At 58.6% G+C, this 17,622-nt stretch overlaps 3 protein-coding genes across 3 annotated transcripts; 1 reads left to right on the top strand and 2 right to left on the bottom strand.

The window, feature by feature from the left end:
* Positions 1-4,369: 4,369 nt before the first annotated feature.
* On the bottom strand, positions 4,370-7,206 carry LOC133213083 (potassium voltage-gated channel subfamily H member 4-like). Its single transcript, XM_061355059.1, has 2 exons — positions 6,995-7,206; positions 4,370-4,531 (listed from the first exon to the last, which is right to left on the bottom strand). Exons 1-2 carry the CDS (start codon positions 7,182-7,184, stop codon positions 4,386-4,388), a joined length of 336 nt encoding a protein of 111 aa, XP_061211043.1. The 5' UTR covers positions 7,185-7,206; the 3' UTR covers positions 4,370-4,385.
* Positions 7,207-8,588: 1,382 nt separating this feature from the next.
* On the top strand, positions 8,589-11,943 carry LOC133213082 (large ribosomal subunit protein eL28-like). Its single transcript, XM_061355058.1, has 4 exons — positions 8,589-8,708; positions 9,531-9,654; positions 9,731-9,849; positions 11,806-11,943. Exons 1-4 carry the CDS (start codon positions 8,628-8,630, stop codon positions 11,893-11,895), a joined length of 414 nt encoding a protein of 137 aa, XP_061211042.1. The 5' UTR covers positions 8,589-8,627; the 3' UTR covers positions 11,896-11,943.
* A 146-nt stretch (positions 11,944-12,089) lies between these two features.
* LOC133213081 (visinin-like) lies at positions 12,090-16,021 on the bottom strand. Its single transcript, XM_061355057.1, has 3 exons — positions 15,641-16,021; positions 13,206-13,317; positions 12,090-12,200 (listed from the first exon to the last, which is right to left on the bottom strand). The coding sequence occupies exons 1-3, from the start codon at positions 16,019-16,021 to the stop codon at positions 12,115-12,117; spliced, it is 579 nt and encodes a 192-aa protein (XP_061211041.1). The 3' UTR covers positions 12,090-12,114.
* Between the last annotated feature and the right edge of the window lie 1,601 nt (positions 16,022-17,622).

Raw genomic sequence — 17,622 nt, 5'->3', positions numbered from 1 at the left:
ACTGCCCACAACTGCCATTGTTGCCCCTTAGAGCCCAGAACACCCAGGATACCCAGTGCTGCCCCACAGTGCTGATCTATGGGGCTACCCCATAGACCTGCCCCATAGATCCCAGAACACCTGTTGCTGCTCCATAGGCCTGCCCCATAGATCTCAGCACCCCCATTGCTGCCCCATCTCCCCCCTGACCCACATCTCCCCCACAGCCCCACTGCGCTGGGTGGACAGCATCGGCCTCGACACCTTGGACCTGCTGGAGCCCTATGGGGACCCCCCCAGCACCCACCCAGGTACATGGGGGGTGGGACTCACACTTGTGGGGCAGGAGGGGACTTGTGGGGCAGGAGGGGACTTGTGGGGCAGGAGCCCCATAAGTAACCCCACCCCTCCTTTTGTCCCCACAGCTCCCACCCCCCGCCCTCCAGCGGAGGGGGGCCCCCCCCAGCGCAATGGGAGTCTCTGCCCCACGGCTGCCCCACAGGCAAGGAAGGGACCCCCGGCATCCAAACCCCCCAGCAGCTGCCCTGCCCCCCAGCCCCACACATCCAGGGCCCCCCAAGCTCAGGCCCTGCCCCACACCTGCCCATGGGGGCTGAAGGGCACCCATGCGCCTGGAGCCTCTGAAGCTCCCCATAGCCCCCTATGGGGAGAGGAGTGGCCCCCGATAGCTGGGACCCACAAGTGCCCCCGTGACCCTTCCCTGCCCCACATTGCCCCCCAAGAGCACCCCCAGCCCCATACCGGCTCCCTGCCCCATAGCAAGTCCCAGCCCCACATATCCCACCAACCGCTCTCCCAGCCACATAGAGAGTCCCAGCCCCATAGCAGTCCCCAGCCCCATAAGGACTCTCAGCCCCATAGCACCCCCCAAGCAGCCCCCAAGCCCCATAGCGGCTGCCAGACGCCTATCTCCCCCCAAGTGCCCCCAGAGCCCCATAGTGAGGCCCAGCCCCACATATCCCACCAAACAGCCCCCCAGCCCCAAAGCGGGTCCCAGCCCCATAGCATCCCTCAGCCCCATAGCGGGTCCCAGCCCCATAGCATCCCCCAGCCCCATAGCACCCCCCAACCCCATAGCACCCCCAGCCCCATAGCACCCCCCAGCCCCATAGCACCCCCAGCCCCATAGCACCCCCCAGCCCCATAGCGGCTCCCAGCCCCATAGCACCCCCCACCCCCATAGCACCCCCCAGCCCCATAGCACCCCCCACCCCCATAGCACCCCCCACCCCCATAGCGGCTCCCAGCCCCATAGCACCCCCCACCCCCATAGCGGCTCCCAGCCCCATAGCACCCCCCACCCCCATAGCGGCTCCCAGCCCCATCACATACCGCCAGCCCCATAGCACCCCCAGCCCCATAGCACCCCCCAGCCCCATAGCACCCCCCAACCCCATAGCACCCCCAGCCCCATAGCACCCCCCACCCCCATAGCACCCCTCACCCCCATAGCACCCCCCACCCCCATAGCACCCCCCACCCCCATAGCACCCCCCACCCCCCGCGCTCCCCGACGCGGACCTCGCGCTCCTTTCCCGCCAGCTGGGGGCGCTGCTGCGCGCGCACCCCTCGGGGCTCTCTCTCTTCTCGCTGCGCGCCGCTTACGTCACCGCCTTCGAGCGCCCCCTGCCGGTCGGGCCCTGCCCCTCGGCCCGCGCGCTTCTGGCGCAGCTCCCGGATGTGCTGCGCATGCGCGGCCGCGGCGTCCAGACCCGCGTCCTGCCCGGCCCCGCCCCTCTCGCGATAGCGAGGCCGGACCCCGCCCCCAGCGCGATAACGAGGCAGGAACCCACCCCTATCGCGACACCGAGGCCGGAACCTGCCCCTATCGCAAAAACAGGGTTGGAACCCACCCCCAGCACGATAACGAGGCCGGAACCATCCCCTATCGCAAAAACAGGGTCAGAACCCTCCCCTATCGCGATAACAAGGGCAGAGCCTGCCCCTATCGCAATAACAAGGCCAGAACCTGCCCCTAAAGCGATACCGAGGCCAGAACCCGCTCATAGGGTGGTAACGAGCGTGGAACCCACTGCTATCGCGACAACAAGGTCAGAACCTATCCCTAGGGTGGCAGTGAGTCCAGACTCAGCCCCTATCGCGATAGCAAAGCCGAAACCCGCCCCTATTGCGATAACGAGGCCAGAACCCTCCCCTATCGCGATAACGAGGCCAGAACCTGCCCCTGGGGTGATACCAAGGCCAGAACCCGCTTGTAGGGTGATAACGAGCATGGAACCCACTGCTGTCGCGATAACAAGGCCAGAACCCATCCCTAGGGCGACAATGAGTCCAGAATTGGCCCCTATCGTGATAGCAAAGCCGAAACCCGCCCCTATCGCGATAATGAGGCCAGAACCCACCCATATCGTGATAACAAGTCCGGAACCCACCTGGCTGCAATTGGCGCCGCCCCCAACAACACCAAGGCCCGTTTTGGGGTCCCCCCCCGTGACCCCAACCCCTGGGACCCCCCCTTTGGGGTCCCCCCCAGTTGGGCCCCATTCGAGGTCCCCCCCCAGGTCCCCAGTGCCCGGCAGCCTGGATCTGATGGGAGCCCTCCCCCCACTGCCCCCCCCTCCGCCCCCCCCCCGCTGCACCCTGCTCTAAAGGGGGGCTCCCCCCTCGCACCCCATGGGGGGGCTTGGAGCCCATTGGGGGCGATTCTGACCCAATTTGGGGCCAGCTGCTGAGGCTTCAGGCGCATCCCTGCGGGTTTGAGCAATCGGGGGCTTTGGAGCCACTCCGGTGGGGTCCGGTCCCATGGCAATGGGTTTGGATCCGGCCTCATGGGGTCTGATGGGGTTGGACCAATTCCGGTGGATCTGAACTCAATTCCGATGCCTTCGGGTGGATGTGCGCCAATTCTGGTGGATTTTGACCAATTCTGACCCTGTTTTGAGGGATCTTGACCAATTCTGATGCATTCTGAGGAATTCTCTTGCTTTTTAATGGATTTTGGCCATTTCTGATGGATTTTAACCAATTCTGATGGATTTTGACCCGATTCTGATGGATTTTGACCCGATTCTGATGGATTTTGACCCAATTCTGATGGATTTTGACCCAATTCTGATGGATTTTGACCAATTCTGAGTGATTTTGGCCCAATTCTGATGGATTTTGACCATTTCTGATGGATTTTAACCAATTCTGATGGATTTTGACCCGATTCTGATGGATTTTGACCCAATTCTGATGGATTTTGACCCAATTCTGATGGATTTTGACCAATTCTGAGTGATTTTGGCCCAATTCTGATGGATTTTGACCATTTCTGATGGATTTTGACCAATTCTGATGGATTTTGACCCGATTCTGATGGATTTTGACCCGATTCTGATGGATTTTGACCCAATTCTGATGGATTTTGACCAATTCTGAGTGATTTTGGCCCAATTCTGATGGATTTTGACCATTTCTGATGGATTTTGACCAATTCTGATGGATTTTGACCCGATTCTGATGGATTTTGACCAATTCTGGTGCATTTTGACCAATTCTGATGGATTTTGACCAATTCTGATGGATTTAAACCCAATTCTGATGGATTTTGACCAATTCTGGTGCATTTTGACCAATTCTGATAGATTTTAACCAATTCTGATGGATTTTAACCCAAGTATGATGGATTTTGACCCATTCTGATGGATTTTAACCGTTTCTGATTGATTTTAACCCAATTCTGATGGATTTTGACCAATTCTTTTGGATTTTGACCCAGTTCAGCGTCTTTTCACCCCAAATCCCCATCAATAACCTGCTGAGAATAACTGCAAGTGCTGGAGGGGGGGGCACCCATAGGTGAGGTGGGACCCCTAAGTGGGGGGGGCACCCATAGGTGGGGTGGGACCCATAAGTGGGGGGGGGCACCCATAAGTGGGGTGGGACCCATAAGTGGGGGGGGCACCCATAGGTGGGGTGGGACCCATAAGTGGGGGGGGCACCCATAGGTGGGGTGGGACCCATAAGTCGGGGGGGCACCCATAAGTGGGGTGGGACCCATAAGTGGGGGGGGCACCCATAGGTGGGGTGGGACCCCTAAGTGGGGGGGGCACCCATAAGTCTGATGGGGGGGGCACCCATGGGACCACTCCCCCATTCCCAAAGGTGTTTAATTAAGGGGGGGGGGCTCACATCACCTGGGGGGGGGCAGTTGGGGGTCACCCTCTTCCAGCCCCAAATCTATGGGGCACAGCACCTGGGGGGGGGTCAATGAGGACATCAGTATTGGACACGCCCCCCCCATAGTATTATGGGATGGAGGGGGGGAAGTGCCCCCCGCGCCATCGACCGCCCCATATTCATGCTCTAATTAACACAGCGTTAATTAATGGGGGGGGGGGCACGTACCTCAATGGGTGCTGGATGCGATGGGGGGGGGCTCAGAGCATCAGGAGGGCGATGCCCCCCACCCCCAGGGTGACCCCCCCCAAAGTGGGGGGAGGGGCTGCAGCCGAAGTGGGGGGGGCCCCCCTATAGCAAGGGGGGGGCTGGTCCGGGAAGGGGGGGCCTTGAGTCCAGCTGAGGTCTGGGGGGGGGGGGAAAGGGGGTTAATGGGGGGGTATCAATGGGGGGGTCCCCGTTCACTGGGGGTTTCAATGGGTATCAATGGGGGGTTCCCCCTTCACTGGGGGGGTTCAATGGGTTATCAATGTGGGGGTCCCCATTCACTGGGGGTGTCCATGGGGATTAATGGGGTGTCAATGAGGGGGTGTCCATGGGGGTCTCAGTGGGCATCAATAGGAGATCAATGGGGGGTTCCCTTTGGGGGGGGCTCCACACTCACTGGGGGGGTCAATGGGTATCAGTGGAGGTCAATGGGGGGGTATCAATGGGGGGTTCTGAATGGGGATCAATTGGGATTAATGGGGGGGGTATCAATGGGTATCAATGGATGCCAATGGGGTATCAATAGGAATTGATAGGGGTTCTCAATGGGGGGGTGTCAGTGGGGGTTCTCAGTGGGGGCTCAATGGGGGGGCTCAGCACTCACTGGGGGCTCAGTGGGGCTCAGTAGTGATCAATGGGGGGGTCTCATTGAGGGGTTCTCAATGGGGGGTCTTGGCACTCACCAGGGGGTTCAATGGGGATCAGTGGGGATCAGTAAGGATCAATGGGGAGGACTCAATGGCAGGGGTCTCAGCACTCACTTGGGGGGCTCAATGGGGTCTCCATAGGGGTAAATGGGTCTCAATGGGGTCTCCATAGCGATCAATGGGTCTCAGTGGGGTTTCCATAGGGATCAATGGGGTCTCAATGGGGTCTCCATAGGGATCAGTGCGGTATCAATGGGTCTCAGTGGGTTCTCCATAGGGATCAATGGGGTCTCCATAGGGATCAGTGGGGTCTCCATAGGCATCAGTGGGTTTTCCATAGGGATCGATGGGGTCTCCATATGGATCAGTGGGTTCTCCATAGGGATCAATGGGTCTCCATAGGGATCAATGGGGTCTCAATGGGTTCTCCATAGGGATCAATGGGGTCTCCATAAGGATCAATGGGTTCTCCATAGGGATCAATGGGTTCTCCATAGGGATCAGTGGGGTCTCCATAGGTGTCAATGTGGTCTCAATGGGTTCTCCATAGGGATCAGTGGGGTCTCCATAGGGATCAGTGGGGTCTCCATAAGGATCAGTAGGTTCTCCATAGGGATCAATGGGGTCTCAATGGGTTCTCCATAGGGATCAATGGGGTCTCCATAAGGATCAATGGGTTCTCCATAGGTATCAATGGGTTCTCCATAGGGATCAACGGGGTCTCCATAGGGATCAATGGGGTCTCAATGGGTTCTCCATAGGGATCAGTGGGGTCTCCATAGGTGTCAATGTGGTCTCAATGGGTTCTCCATAGGGATCAGTGGGGTCTCCATAGGGATCAGTGGGGTCTCCATAAGGATCAGTAGGTTCTCCATAGGGATCAATGGGGTCTCAATGGGTTCTCCATAGGGATCAATGGGGTCTCCATAAGGATCAATGGGTTCTCCATAGGTATCAATGGGTTCTCCATAGGGATCAACGGGGTCTCCATAGGGATCAATGGGGTCTCAATGGGTTCTCCATAGGGATCAGTGGGGTCTCCATAGGGATCAATGGGTTCTCCATAGGGATCAATGGGGTCTCCATAGGGATCAATACGTTCTCCATAGTGATCAGTGGGTTCTCCGTAGGGATCAGTGGGTTCTCCATAGGGATCAATGGGGTCTCAATGAGTCTCAATGGGGTCTGCATAGGGATCAGTGGGGTCTCAGCGGGTTCTCCATAGGGATCAATGGGGTCTCCATAGGGATCAGTGGGGTCTCCATAGGGATCAGTGGGTTCTCCATAGGGATCAGTGGGGTCTCAGCGGGTTCTCCATAGGGATCAATGGGTTCTCCATAGGAATCAATGGGGTCTCCATAGGGATCAGTGGGTTCTCCATAGGGATCAATGGGGTATCCATAGGGATCAATGGGATCTCCATAGGGATCAGTGGGTTCTCCATAGGGATCAGTGGGTCTCAACGGGTTCTCCATAGGGGTCAAGGGGGTCTCAGTGGGGTCTCCATAGGGATCAGTGGGTTCTCCATAGGGATCAACGGGTTCTCCATAGGGATCAGTGGGTTCTCCATAGGGATCAACGGGTTCTCCATAGGGATCAGTGGGTTCTCCATAGGGATCAATGGGTGTCCATAGGGATCAGTGGGTTCTCCATAGGGATCAACGGGTTCTCCATAGGGATCAGTGGGTTCTCCATAGGGATCAACGGGTTCTCCATAGGGATCAGTGGGTTCTCCATAGGGATCAACGGGTTCTCCATAGGGATCAGTGGGTTCTCCATAGGGATCAACGGGTTCTCCATAGGGATCAGTGGGTTCTCCATAGGGATCAACGGGTTCTCCATAGGGATCAGTGGGGTGTCCATAGGGATCAATGGGTGTCCATAGGGATCAGTGGGTCTCAATGGGATCTCCATAGGGGTCAATGGGGTCTCAGTGGGGTCTCCGGGGCACTCACCGGGGGGCTCCCGCAGCCGCAGCAGCCCCAGGGCCCTGCTCAGGTTCCTCAGGGCCCCCTCGAGCCTCGCGTTCTCCCCCCGCAGCCCCCCCAGGGCCTCGCGCAGCTCGAACGGGGCCCCCCCCTCCCCCCACAGCGCCGCCCCCCCCAGCACCAGCGCCAGCAGCAGCCGCTGCCCCGCGCCGGCCATCGCCTGACGTCACCGCCACGCCCCCGTGACGTCACCGCCACGCTCCCCAATCACTGCACAGGAGCATAGGGGGAAGCTCCTCCCCCCCGCCCCCCCATAGACCTCCATAGCCCCCCCCAAGCACTATTCCTGCCCTACAAGTGCCCCCCCAGCCCCATAGATCACCCCAGCCCCATGCATCCCACCCCACCCCATACATGCCCCCCAGCACCATACATCTCCCCCAGCCCCATACATTCCCCCCCAGCCCCATACAGCCCCTCCAACCTCATGCATCCCCCCCAGCCCCATACATCTCCCCCAGCCGCATACATCCCCCCAGCCCCATACAGCCCCCCCAGCCCCATACAGCCCCCCAACCCATGCATCCTCCCCCAGCCCCATACAGCCCCCCAACCCATGACAGCCCCCAGCCCCATACATCCCCCTTGCCCCATACAGCCCCCCCAGCCCCATACATCCCCCTTGCCCCATACATCCCCTCCAACCCCATGCATCCCCCCAGCCCCATACATCTCCCCCAGCCCCATACATCCCCCTTGCCCCATACATCCCCTCTAAGCCCCATACATCCCCCCCAGCCCCATGCATCCCCCCAGCCCCCTTTTGCCCCCTCCATAGCCCCCCATCATAATTAAAGGCACTTTGGGGCTCATTTGAGGTGATTTGGGGAAATTTGGGTGGATTTCGGGTCATTTGGGGGCATTTTGGGCAGGTTTGGGGTATTTCCGGCTGCTTTTACGGCCATGGGGGGCCGTTTGAGGGCATTTTGGGGCATTTTAGGGGCATTTTAGGGGCATTTCCGGATATTGCCGAAGATTTCCGAACGAAACCGGAAGTTGCCGAAGCCGGAGATTGCCGAAGAGAACCGGAAGTTGCCGAAGCCCAGGGCTGCTCTGGCCGCGCCTCGGCTCTGACGCTCCTTCCGTTTCCGGCTGCGGCAGCGAGCGGAGGTGCCGCGTGGGGCTGCGGCCATGGGGGGCAATGGGGGGCTATGGGGGGTCCATAGGGGGCTATGGGGGGCTATGGGGGGCAATAGGGTCCTATGGGGGTCCATGGGGGTGCTATGGGGGACTCTGGGGGTCAGTGAGGTGCTGTGGGGGTCAATGGGGGGGCCAAGGGAGGTCCATAGGGCGCTATGGGGGGGTCAGTGGGGGCCTGTTGGGGCTCCATAGGCGGCTGTGGGGGTTCATAGGGTGCTGTGGGGAGTCCATAGGGGCCCATGGGGGGGCTTTGGAGGGTCCATGGGGGCCTCTGGGGGGTCCACAGGGGCCTATGGGGGACTGTGGGGGGTCCATAGGAGCCTTTGTGGTGTCCCTAGGGACCTCTGGGGGATCCGTAGGGGCCTATGGGGTGTCCATAGTGGCCTTTGTGGTGTCCATAGGGGGCTGTGGGGGGGTCCCCGCAGCCGCTGAGCCCCATTCCCCCCCCATCCCTAGGGCGATGTCGTCCCACCTGCAGTGGATGGTGCTGCGGAACTGCTCCAGCTTCCTCATCAAGCGGAACAACCAGACCTACAGCACGGTCAGTGCCCCCCTCAGACCCGATGGGGACCCCCCAAACCCCATTGGGGACCCCCTAAACCCCATTGGGGACCCCTAAACAGCATTGGGGACCCCCCCAAACCCTTTGGCATCCCCTAAGCCCCACTGGGGACCCCTTTAAACCATTTGAGTCCCTCCCCCTAAACCCCATGGGGACTCCCTTAAACCCTTTGGGGAACCCCCGTAAACCGTTTGGTACCCCCTAAATGCGTTTGGGGAGCCCTTAAGCCCTTTTGGATCCCCCCCAAACCGTTTAGGGCCCCCTTAAAACCTTTGGAACCCCCCCTAACCCGTATGGGGACTTCTCTAAACCCTTTGTGCCCCCTTTAAACCCTATGGGACCCCCCTAAACCCAGTTGGGGTCCCTCTAATCCCTATGGGGTCTCCCCTAAACCCTTGAACTCCCCTAAACCCTTTGGGACCACCTTAAACCCTATGGGGACCCCCCTAAACCGTGTTGGTGAGCCCCTAAACCCTATTTGGACCCCTCTAAACCCTTTGGGACACCCTTAAACCCTATGGGGACCCCCCTAAACCCTATTTGGACTTCCCTAAAGCCTTTAGGACCCCCTTAAACCCTATGGGGACTCCCCTGAACCCTGTTGGGGACCCTCTAACCCCTATGGCGTCTCCCCTAAACCCTTTGGGACCCCCTTAAACCCTATGGGAACCCCCTAAACCCTGTTGCGGACCCCCTAACCCCTATGGGGACTCCTCTAAACCCTATTTGGACTCCCCTAAACTCTTTGGGACCCCCTTAAACCCTATGGGGACCCCCCTAAACCCCTTTGCCCCCCCGCAGGAACCCAACAACCTCAAGTCCCGCAATTCCTTCCGCTACAATGGCCTGATCCATCGCAAGACCGTGGGGGTGGAACCGGCCCCCGATGGCAAAGGCATCGTCGTGGTGCTGAAGAAACGCACTGGTGGGTGCCCCCCCCCATCCCACCCTTTAAACCCCTTTATACCCCCCCTTTAATGGCCTTTTCCTTCCCCCCCCAGGGCAACGTAAACCGGCCGCGTCCTACAACCGGGTCACGATCCGCAGGGATGCTCGGGCCACCCTGGGCAGCCTCCGGAACATCATCCGCAAGAACAAGTACCGCCGGGACCTGCGCATGGTCAGGGGGGGCGCGGCTCAGAGCGGGGGGGGCGTTAAAGGCAGAGGAGGGGCTTCAGGACCCAGTGGTGCCCATTGGTGTCAGTCAGGGGTGGGCTTTAGGACCCAGCGGTGCCCATTGGTGTCAGTCAGGGGTGGGCTTTAGGACCCAGCGGTGCCCATTGGTGTCAGTCAGGGGTGGGCTTCAGGACCCAGTGGTGCCCATTGGTGTCAGTCAGGGGTGGGCTTTAGGACCCAGTGGTGCCCATTGGTGTCAGTCAGGGGTGGGCTTCAGGACCCAAGGGATCCCATAGGAGTCAGCCCATGGGGGTGTGTTTGGGGGTGCTCATTATGGCCCTAAGGGGGGCTATGACTATGAGGGGGTCATTAAATGCAATGGGGGGGGTCTTCAGACCCGAGGGGGATCCCCAAACTTAGGGGAGTCAGTAAAGGCAGAAGGGGAGCTTTAGGACCCAGTGGACCCAATAGGAGACTAGGACCCATCAATAAGGGTGTTTGGGGGGGGTCATTAAATGCAATGGGAGGGCTCTAAGACCCCTATTTTCGGTCTATTTCCCCCTGTTTTGGGGCTTTTCCCCCCTATTTTGGGTGTTTTCCCCAGTTTGGGTTTCTTTCCCTTTATTTGGGGGCTGTTTCCCCCTCTTTTGGGTGCGTTTGCCCTTATTTTGGGGTGTATTTCTTCCTGTTTGGGGGCTATTTCCCCCTGTTTTGGGTGTTTAGTCTTATTTTGGGTGTACTTCCCCCCATTTGGAGTCTATTTCCCCCTATTTTGAGTTTATTTCCTCCTACTTTGGGTCTATTTTCCCCCATTTTGGATCTGTTTCCTCCTATTTTGGGTGTGTTTCCCACCATTTTGGGTGTATTTCCCCCCATTTTGGGTCTATGTCCCCCCATTTTAGGTGTATTTTCTCCTATTTTGGGTCTATTTCCCCCCATTTTAGGTCTATTTCCTCCCATTTTGGGTCTATTTCCTCCTATTTTGGGTCTGCTTCCCCCCATTTTAGGTCTATTTACCCCATTTAGGGTCTATTTTCTCCCATTTTGGATCTTATTTCCTCCTATTTTGGGTGTGTTTCCCCTTATTTGAGCTATTTCCCCCCATTTTGGGTCTATTTTCCCCCTTTTTTGGTCTATGCCCCCCCATTTTGGGTCCATTCCCCCCCATTTCAGGTCCATTCCCCCCCATTTTGGGTCCATTCCCCCCAATTTTGGGTCCATTTCCCCCCATTTTAGATCTATTTCCCCCCATTTCAGGTCCATTTCCCCCCATTTTAGATCTATTTCCCCCCATTTCAGGTCCATTTCCCCCCATTTTAGGTCCATTCCCCCCCATTTTGGGTCCATTTCCCCCCAGTTTGTGTCCATTTCCCCCCATTTTGGGTCCATTTCCCCCCATTTCGTGTCCATTTCCCCCATTTCGTGTCCATTTCCCCCATTTCGTGTCCATTTCCCCCATTTTGGGTCTATTTCCCCCATTTTAGGTCCATTTCCCCCATTTTGGGTCCATTTCCCCCCATTTCGTGTCCATTTCCCCCATTTTAGGTCCATTTCCCCCCATTTTGGGTCCATTTCCCCCCATTTTGGGTCCATTTCCCCCATTTTAGGTCCATTTCCCGCCATTTTGGGTCCATTTCGGGTCCATTTCCCCCCATTTCGGGTCCATTTCCCCCCATTTCGGGTCCATTTTCCCCGATTTTGGGTCCATTTCCCCCCATTTCGGGTCCATTTCCCCCCATTTCGGGTCCATTTTCCCCGATTTCGGGTCCATTTCCCCCCATTTCGGGTCCATTTTCCCCCATTTTGGGTCCATTTCCCCCCATTTTGGGTCCATTTTTCCCCAATTGGGGTCCATTTCCTCCCATTTTGGGTCCATTTCCCGCCATTTTGGGTCCATTTCAGGTCCATTTCCCCCCATTTTGGGTCCATTTCCCCCCATTTCGGGTCTGTGTCCCCCCAGGCCGCCCTGCGCCGCGCCAGCGCCCTCCTGCGCAGCCAGAAGCCGGTGGTGATGAAGAAGAAGAGGGTCCGGGCGGCGAAGGCTCCGTGAATCCCCCCATTGACCCCCCCCCCATAATAAAGGGGTCCCAACAGCGCCCCCTGGCTCCGGCTGCGTTTATTGCGGGGTCCGTGAGGGGTGGGGGGGGTTCCATGGTCCAACCCCCCCCCTCCATCACCCCCTGCACCCCAATACCCTCTTGGGGGGATGCTCCATGGAAAGGGGCCCCCCCCTTGGTTTGGGGGGGCGGGGTTTGGGGTGCCCCGCCCCCTATTTCTTGGGCTCGTATTGGATGAGGCGCATGATGTCATCGTTGTTCATGACCCCATCGATGAACTCCCCCTCGGCGATCTTGTCTGGGGGGGCAGAGATAACAATGGGGGTCAGTGGGGGGGAGAACCATGGGGGACACAACATGGGGGTCAATGGAGCTTTGGGGGGGTTGTGAGTATTTGGGGGGGAAGGGGATTTTGGGGTCATTTTGGGGCAGTTTAGGGTGGGTTTGGGGCTTTTGGGGGCTGTTTTCAGGCAGGTTTGCGCTGATTTGGGGCAGTTTTGGGGTCTTCATGTCTGGTTTGGGGCAGTTTTGGGACTTCTGGGGCAATTTGGGGTGTTTTGAGCAGTTTTGGGGCAGTTATGGGCTGGTTTGGGCAGTTGGGGACTGGTTTGGGGCTATTTGGGGTGGTTTGGGGCTGGTTTTTGGGTGTTCTGGGGCTGTTTTGGGGTGTTCTAGGCTGGTTTTGGGGCGGTTTGGGTGTGGTTTTGGGGTGTTTGGGGCTGTTTTGGGCTGGCGTTGGCGCAGCTTTGGGGCAGTTTTGGCTGCTTTGGTGCTCTTGGGGTTTTGGGGCAGTTTCAGGCAGTTTTGGGGTGTTTGGGGCTGGTTTGGGGGCACTTTTGTGTGGTTTTGGGTGTTTGGAGGCAGTTTTGGGGCAGTTTCAGGCAGTTTTGGGTATTTTGGGGTGTTTGGGGGCAGTTTTGGGCCATTTTGGGGCAGTTTTGGTTGTTTTGGTGTGTTTGGGGCTGGTTTTGGGGCAGTTTTGGGCGGCTTGGGGGCCGTTTTGGTGTGTTTGGGGCAGTTTTGGGTGTTTTGGTGTGTTTGGGGCAGTTTTGAGCAGTTTTGGAGCAGTTTTGGGCAGTTTTGGTGTATTTGGGGCGGTTTTGGGTGGTTTGGTGTGTTTGGGGACAGTTTTGGGCCGGTTTTGGGGCAGTTTTGGGTCAGTTTGGGTCAGTTTGGGGTCAGTTTCAGGTGTATTTGGGGTCAGTTTCAGGCAGTTTTGGCTCAGTTTGGCTCAGTTCTGAGCTCTGTGTGTGTCTGTGTGTGTGTGTGTGTGTGTGTGTGTGTGTCGGTGCTGGCCCGGTACCGTTGTCGCCCTTCTTGAAGTAGGCCCAGAGTTTGTCCGCCCGTTTCTGGGGGCTGTTCTCGTCCTCGGGCAGAGACTTCTGCTCCTCGGGGGGGATGAGCTTGAAAATGGCCTGGGGGGCACAGAGACACAGAGAGACCCATAGGGACCCATAGGGACCCATAGAGACCATAGGGACCCATAGAGACACAGAGAGACCCATAGGGACCCACAGGGACCATAGAGACCATAGGGACCCATAGAGACACAGAGAGACCCATAGGGACCCACAGGGACCATAGAGACCATAGGGACCCATAGAGACACATAGAGACCCATAGGGACCCACAGGGACCATAGAGACCTATAGGGACTCATAGAGAGCATAGAGACCCAGAGAGACCCATAGAAACCCATAGGGACCTATAGAGACCCATAGAGAGCTTAGAGCCCCACAGAGACCCTAGAGCCCCATACAGACCATAGACTCATAGGGACCCATGGGGACCATACAGAGACCCATAGAGACCATAGACTCATAATAACCCACAGAGCCCCATAGAGACTCATAGAGCCCCATAGAGACCACAGAGCCCCATAGAGAGACCCATAACAACCATAGAGAGACCCATAGAGACTCACAGAGCCCCATAGAGCCCCCATGTACCCCCCCCCCCCAGCTCTGGGTCCTTCATTTAACCCCGGGGGGGGGGGTTTAATCCCCCCCTCCCCCCAAAGCACCTTTAACCCCTCCCCCCCCCCCAGCTTTTTCCATCAGGCTTAAGGGGATTTAACCCCTGGGGGGGCAAAGCCAAATCAGTGCAGGCCCTGCACGTGCCCGGGCTGTGGGGCAGCCCCACAGGGCCCCATAGGGCCCCATTGCACAATGGGACCTTCTCACCCCATAGATCTCTATTGGATCCCAGGAGCTTCTCACCCCATAGACCTCTATTGGATCACAGGAGCTTCTCACCCCATAGATCCCCCTCACCCCATGGCCCTTTCTCCCCCCCCCCATTTAACCCTTCTCACCCTATAGATCCCCATCACCTTCCGCCCCCATAGCTCCTGCTCACCCCATAGATCCCATTAGAGCACAGCCCCTTCTCCCCCTCACCATGCCACCTTCGTGCCCCATAGATCCCCATGGCATTATGGCCCCTGCTCACCCCATAGCTCCCCATCACCCTATAGCTCCCCATCACCCCATAGCGCCCCATAGCTCTCCCATGTCTCACTGTGATGATCTCGAGCATCTCCCCCTTGCCCCATAGCCCCCCACTGCCCCCATAGCCCCCATAGCTCCCCTTGCTCCATAGGCCCCATAGCCCCACACCCCCCATAGCTCCCACTGTGATGATCTCAAGCACCTCCCCCCTTGCCCCATAGATCTCTATTATACGATTATGAAGCCTTCTCACCCCATAGCTCCCCACAGCCCCCTATACCCTGCATCACCCCATAGCTCCCTCTACCCCCCATAGCCCCATAGCTCACCCCATAGTTCTCTATGGGTCTCCCCATAGGTCCTCACCGTGACGATCCCGAGCACCTCCTCCTTGCCCCATAACCCCTCTGTCACACCCCATAGCTCACCCCTTAGCCCCATAGCCGGCTCCATAGCCCCCATTACCCCATAGCTCACCCCATAGACTCTCTATAGGACTCTATACGGCTCTCACCATGATGATCTCGAGCACCTCCCCCTTGCCCCATAGCCCCTCTATCACACCCCATAGCTCACCCCATAGTCCCTAGATCACCCCATAGATCCCCCCATAGCTTCCTATGGGGCCGGGTCTCACCGTGATGAACTCAAGCACCTCCCCCTTGTCTCATAGCCCCCATAGCTCCTCATTACCCCATAGCCCCCATTACCCCAGCCCCATAGCCCCCATTACCCCATAGCTCCCCCCATAACCATTACCCCAGCCCCAGCCCCATCCCCCCCGCTACCCCAGCCCCATAGCCCCCATTACCCCATAGCTGCCACATAGCCCCCCGTGGCTGCCTCCATCTGGCTCTCACCGTGACGACCTCGAGCACCTCCTCCTTGCCCCATAGCCCCCATTACCCCATAGCCCCATGGCTCCCCCCATAGCTGCCCCACAGCTCCCTATGGGGCCGGCTCTCACCGTGACGATCTCGAGCACCTCCCCCTTGCCCCATAGCCCCCATTACCCCATAGCCCCATGGCTCCCCCCATAGCTGCCCCACAGCTCCCTATGGGGCCGGCTCTCACCGTGACGATCTCGAGCACCTCCCCCTTGCCCCATAGCCCCCATTACCCCATAGCCCCATGGCTCCCCCCATAGCTGCCCCACAGCTCCCTATGGGGCCGGCTCTCACCGTGACGATCTCGAGCACCTCCCCCTTGCCCCATAGCCCCCATTACCCCATAGCCCCATGGCTCCCCCCATAGCTGCCCCACAGCTCCCTATGGGGCCGGCTCTCACCGTGACGATCTCGAGCACCTCCCCCTTGCTGACCTCCCCGTTCCGGTCCACGTCGAAGAGCGAGAACGCCCACTCGAGCTTGAGGCGCGCGCGCCCGGGCGCCGTCAGGTGGAGCGCGAGCACGTACTCCCGGAAGTCCAGGCTGCCGTCGCCGTTGGCGTCCAGGCTGCGGAACACGTGACGCGCGTAGCCCTGCGCCTCCGAGCAGGGGAAGAAGGTCCCGTAGAGGCGCTCGAAGTCCTCGCGAGAGATGCGCCCATCCGGGCACTGCCGCCGGAAGCGCTCGTGCCACGAGCGCAGCTCCTCCTCCGAGTAGCGCGTGCTCGCCTGCAGCTCCTCCAGCAGCTCCCGCGAGAGCGCGCGGCTCCGCGCCGTGCCCATCGCTCACACCCAGCCCTCCCCACCCCCCCCCCCCGGCACCGCCCGAGCGGCAGGGGGGCGGCACAGAGCGGCGATAGGGGGCGATAGGAGCAAGATAGGGCGCGATAGAGGGCGATAGGAGCAAGATCGGGGGCGATAGGAGCAAGATAGGAGCGATAGAGGGCGATAGGAGCAAGATCGGGGGCGATAGAGGGCGATAGGAGCAAGATCGGGGGCGATAGGGGGCGATAGAGCGCGATAGGAGCGCGGTAAAGAGCGATAGGAGCAAGATCGGGGACGATAGGAGCACGATAGGGAGCGATAGGAGCGCGATAGAGGGCGATAGGAGCAAGATAGGGGACAATAGGACTGTGATAGGAGCGATAGCGCAATAGGGAGCGATACGAGTGCAATAGAGCAGGCTATAGGGGGCGATAACGATAGGAGGTGATAGAAGATTAATAAGGGATGCTTGGGGGCTATAAGGGGTGATAAGAGTGTGACAGGAGGGCTATGGAGGGAGACAGAGGGGGTGAGAGGAGGGCTATAGGGAGCGATAGAGGGCAATGGGGGCCGATAGAGGGGGACAGGGGGTGATGGGGGGATATGGAGGGGATAGAGGGGCTATAGGGCCAATAGGGGGTGATAGCAGGGCTGTAGGGGAAGACAGGAGCAATAGGGAGCGATAGAGGGCGATAGGGAGCAATAGGGGCCGATAGGAGGACTATAGGGGGCGATAGAGAGCGATGAGGGCTGATAGGGAGCGATAGGGGGGAACAGAGGGGCTATAGGGAGCAAAAGGGGGTGATGGGGGGGTTAGGGGGCAATAGGGGTCAATAGGAGGGCGATGGGGGGCCGATGAGGGGGGATATGGGGGTCAATAGAGGGGGATAGGGGGCAATAAGGGGGGATAGGAGGTGAAGGAGGGGCGATAGAGGACGGGACCCCAAAACCTCAATGGGGGGAGGAGGAGGAGGAGGAAGGCGTCGGGAGCTGGAGTCCAATGGGATTGGGAATGGGAAAGGGCTGGGATGGGGGGGGGGGGCGATGGGAGCCGCTGGGGAGGAAGCAGAGGCTGAGGAGGGGGAGCCCAAAGGGACCCCCCCAACCCCGGCAAGGATGAGGATGAGGATGGAGCCCCCCCCCTCGGGAGCGGCTCTTATAGGGATTGGGAGCGGGGGGGTGAAGGTGATCCCGGCTTAGCGGGGACACGTGGGGATGGGGGGGAGGGGATGGAGACACCCAAAGGGGACCCAACCCCCCCCGCAAAGAGTAAAGGCAGCAAACAGACCCCAAATGCTCCCGAATAGACCCAAAATGCACCCGAATAGACCCAAAATGCACCCGAATAGACCCAAAATGCACCCGAATAGACCCAAAATGCACCCGAATAGACCCAAAATGCACCCGAATAGACCCAAAATGCACCCGAATAGACCCAAAATGCACCCAAATAGACCCAAAATGCACCCAAATAGACCCAAAATGCACCCAAATAGACCCAAAATGCACCCAAATAGACCCAAAATGCACCCGAATAGACCCAAAAGGTACCTGAATAGACCCAAAATGCACCCAAAGAGACTCAAAATGCACCCAAAGAGACCCAAAAGGCACCCAAA

Source organism: Neopsephotus bourkii, unplaced genomic scaffold, assembly GCF_033783945.1.
Source record: "Neopsephotus bourkii isolate Nb327-2 ecotype Australia unplaced genomic scaffold, CSIRO-AGI_Nbou_v1 NB_771, whole genome shotgun sequence".
Lineage (NCBI taxonomy): Eukaryota > Metazoa > Chordata > Aves > Psittaciformes > Psittacidae > Neopsephotus > Neopsephotus bourkii.
This window is presented reverse-complemented; position numbering and strand designations above follow the sequence as displayed.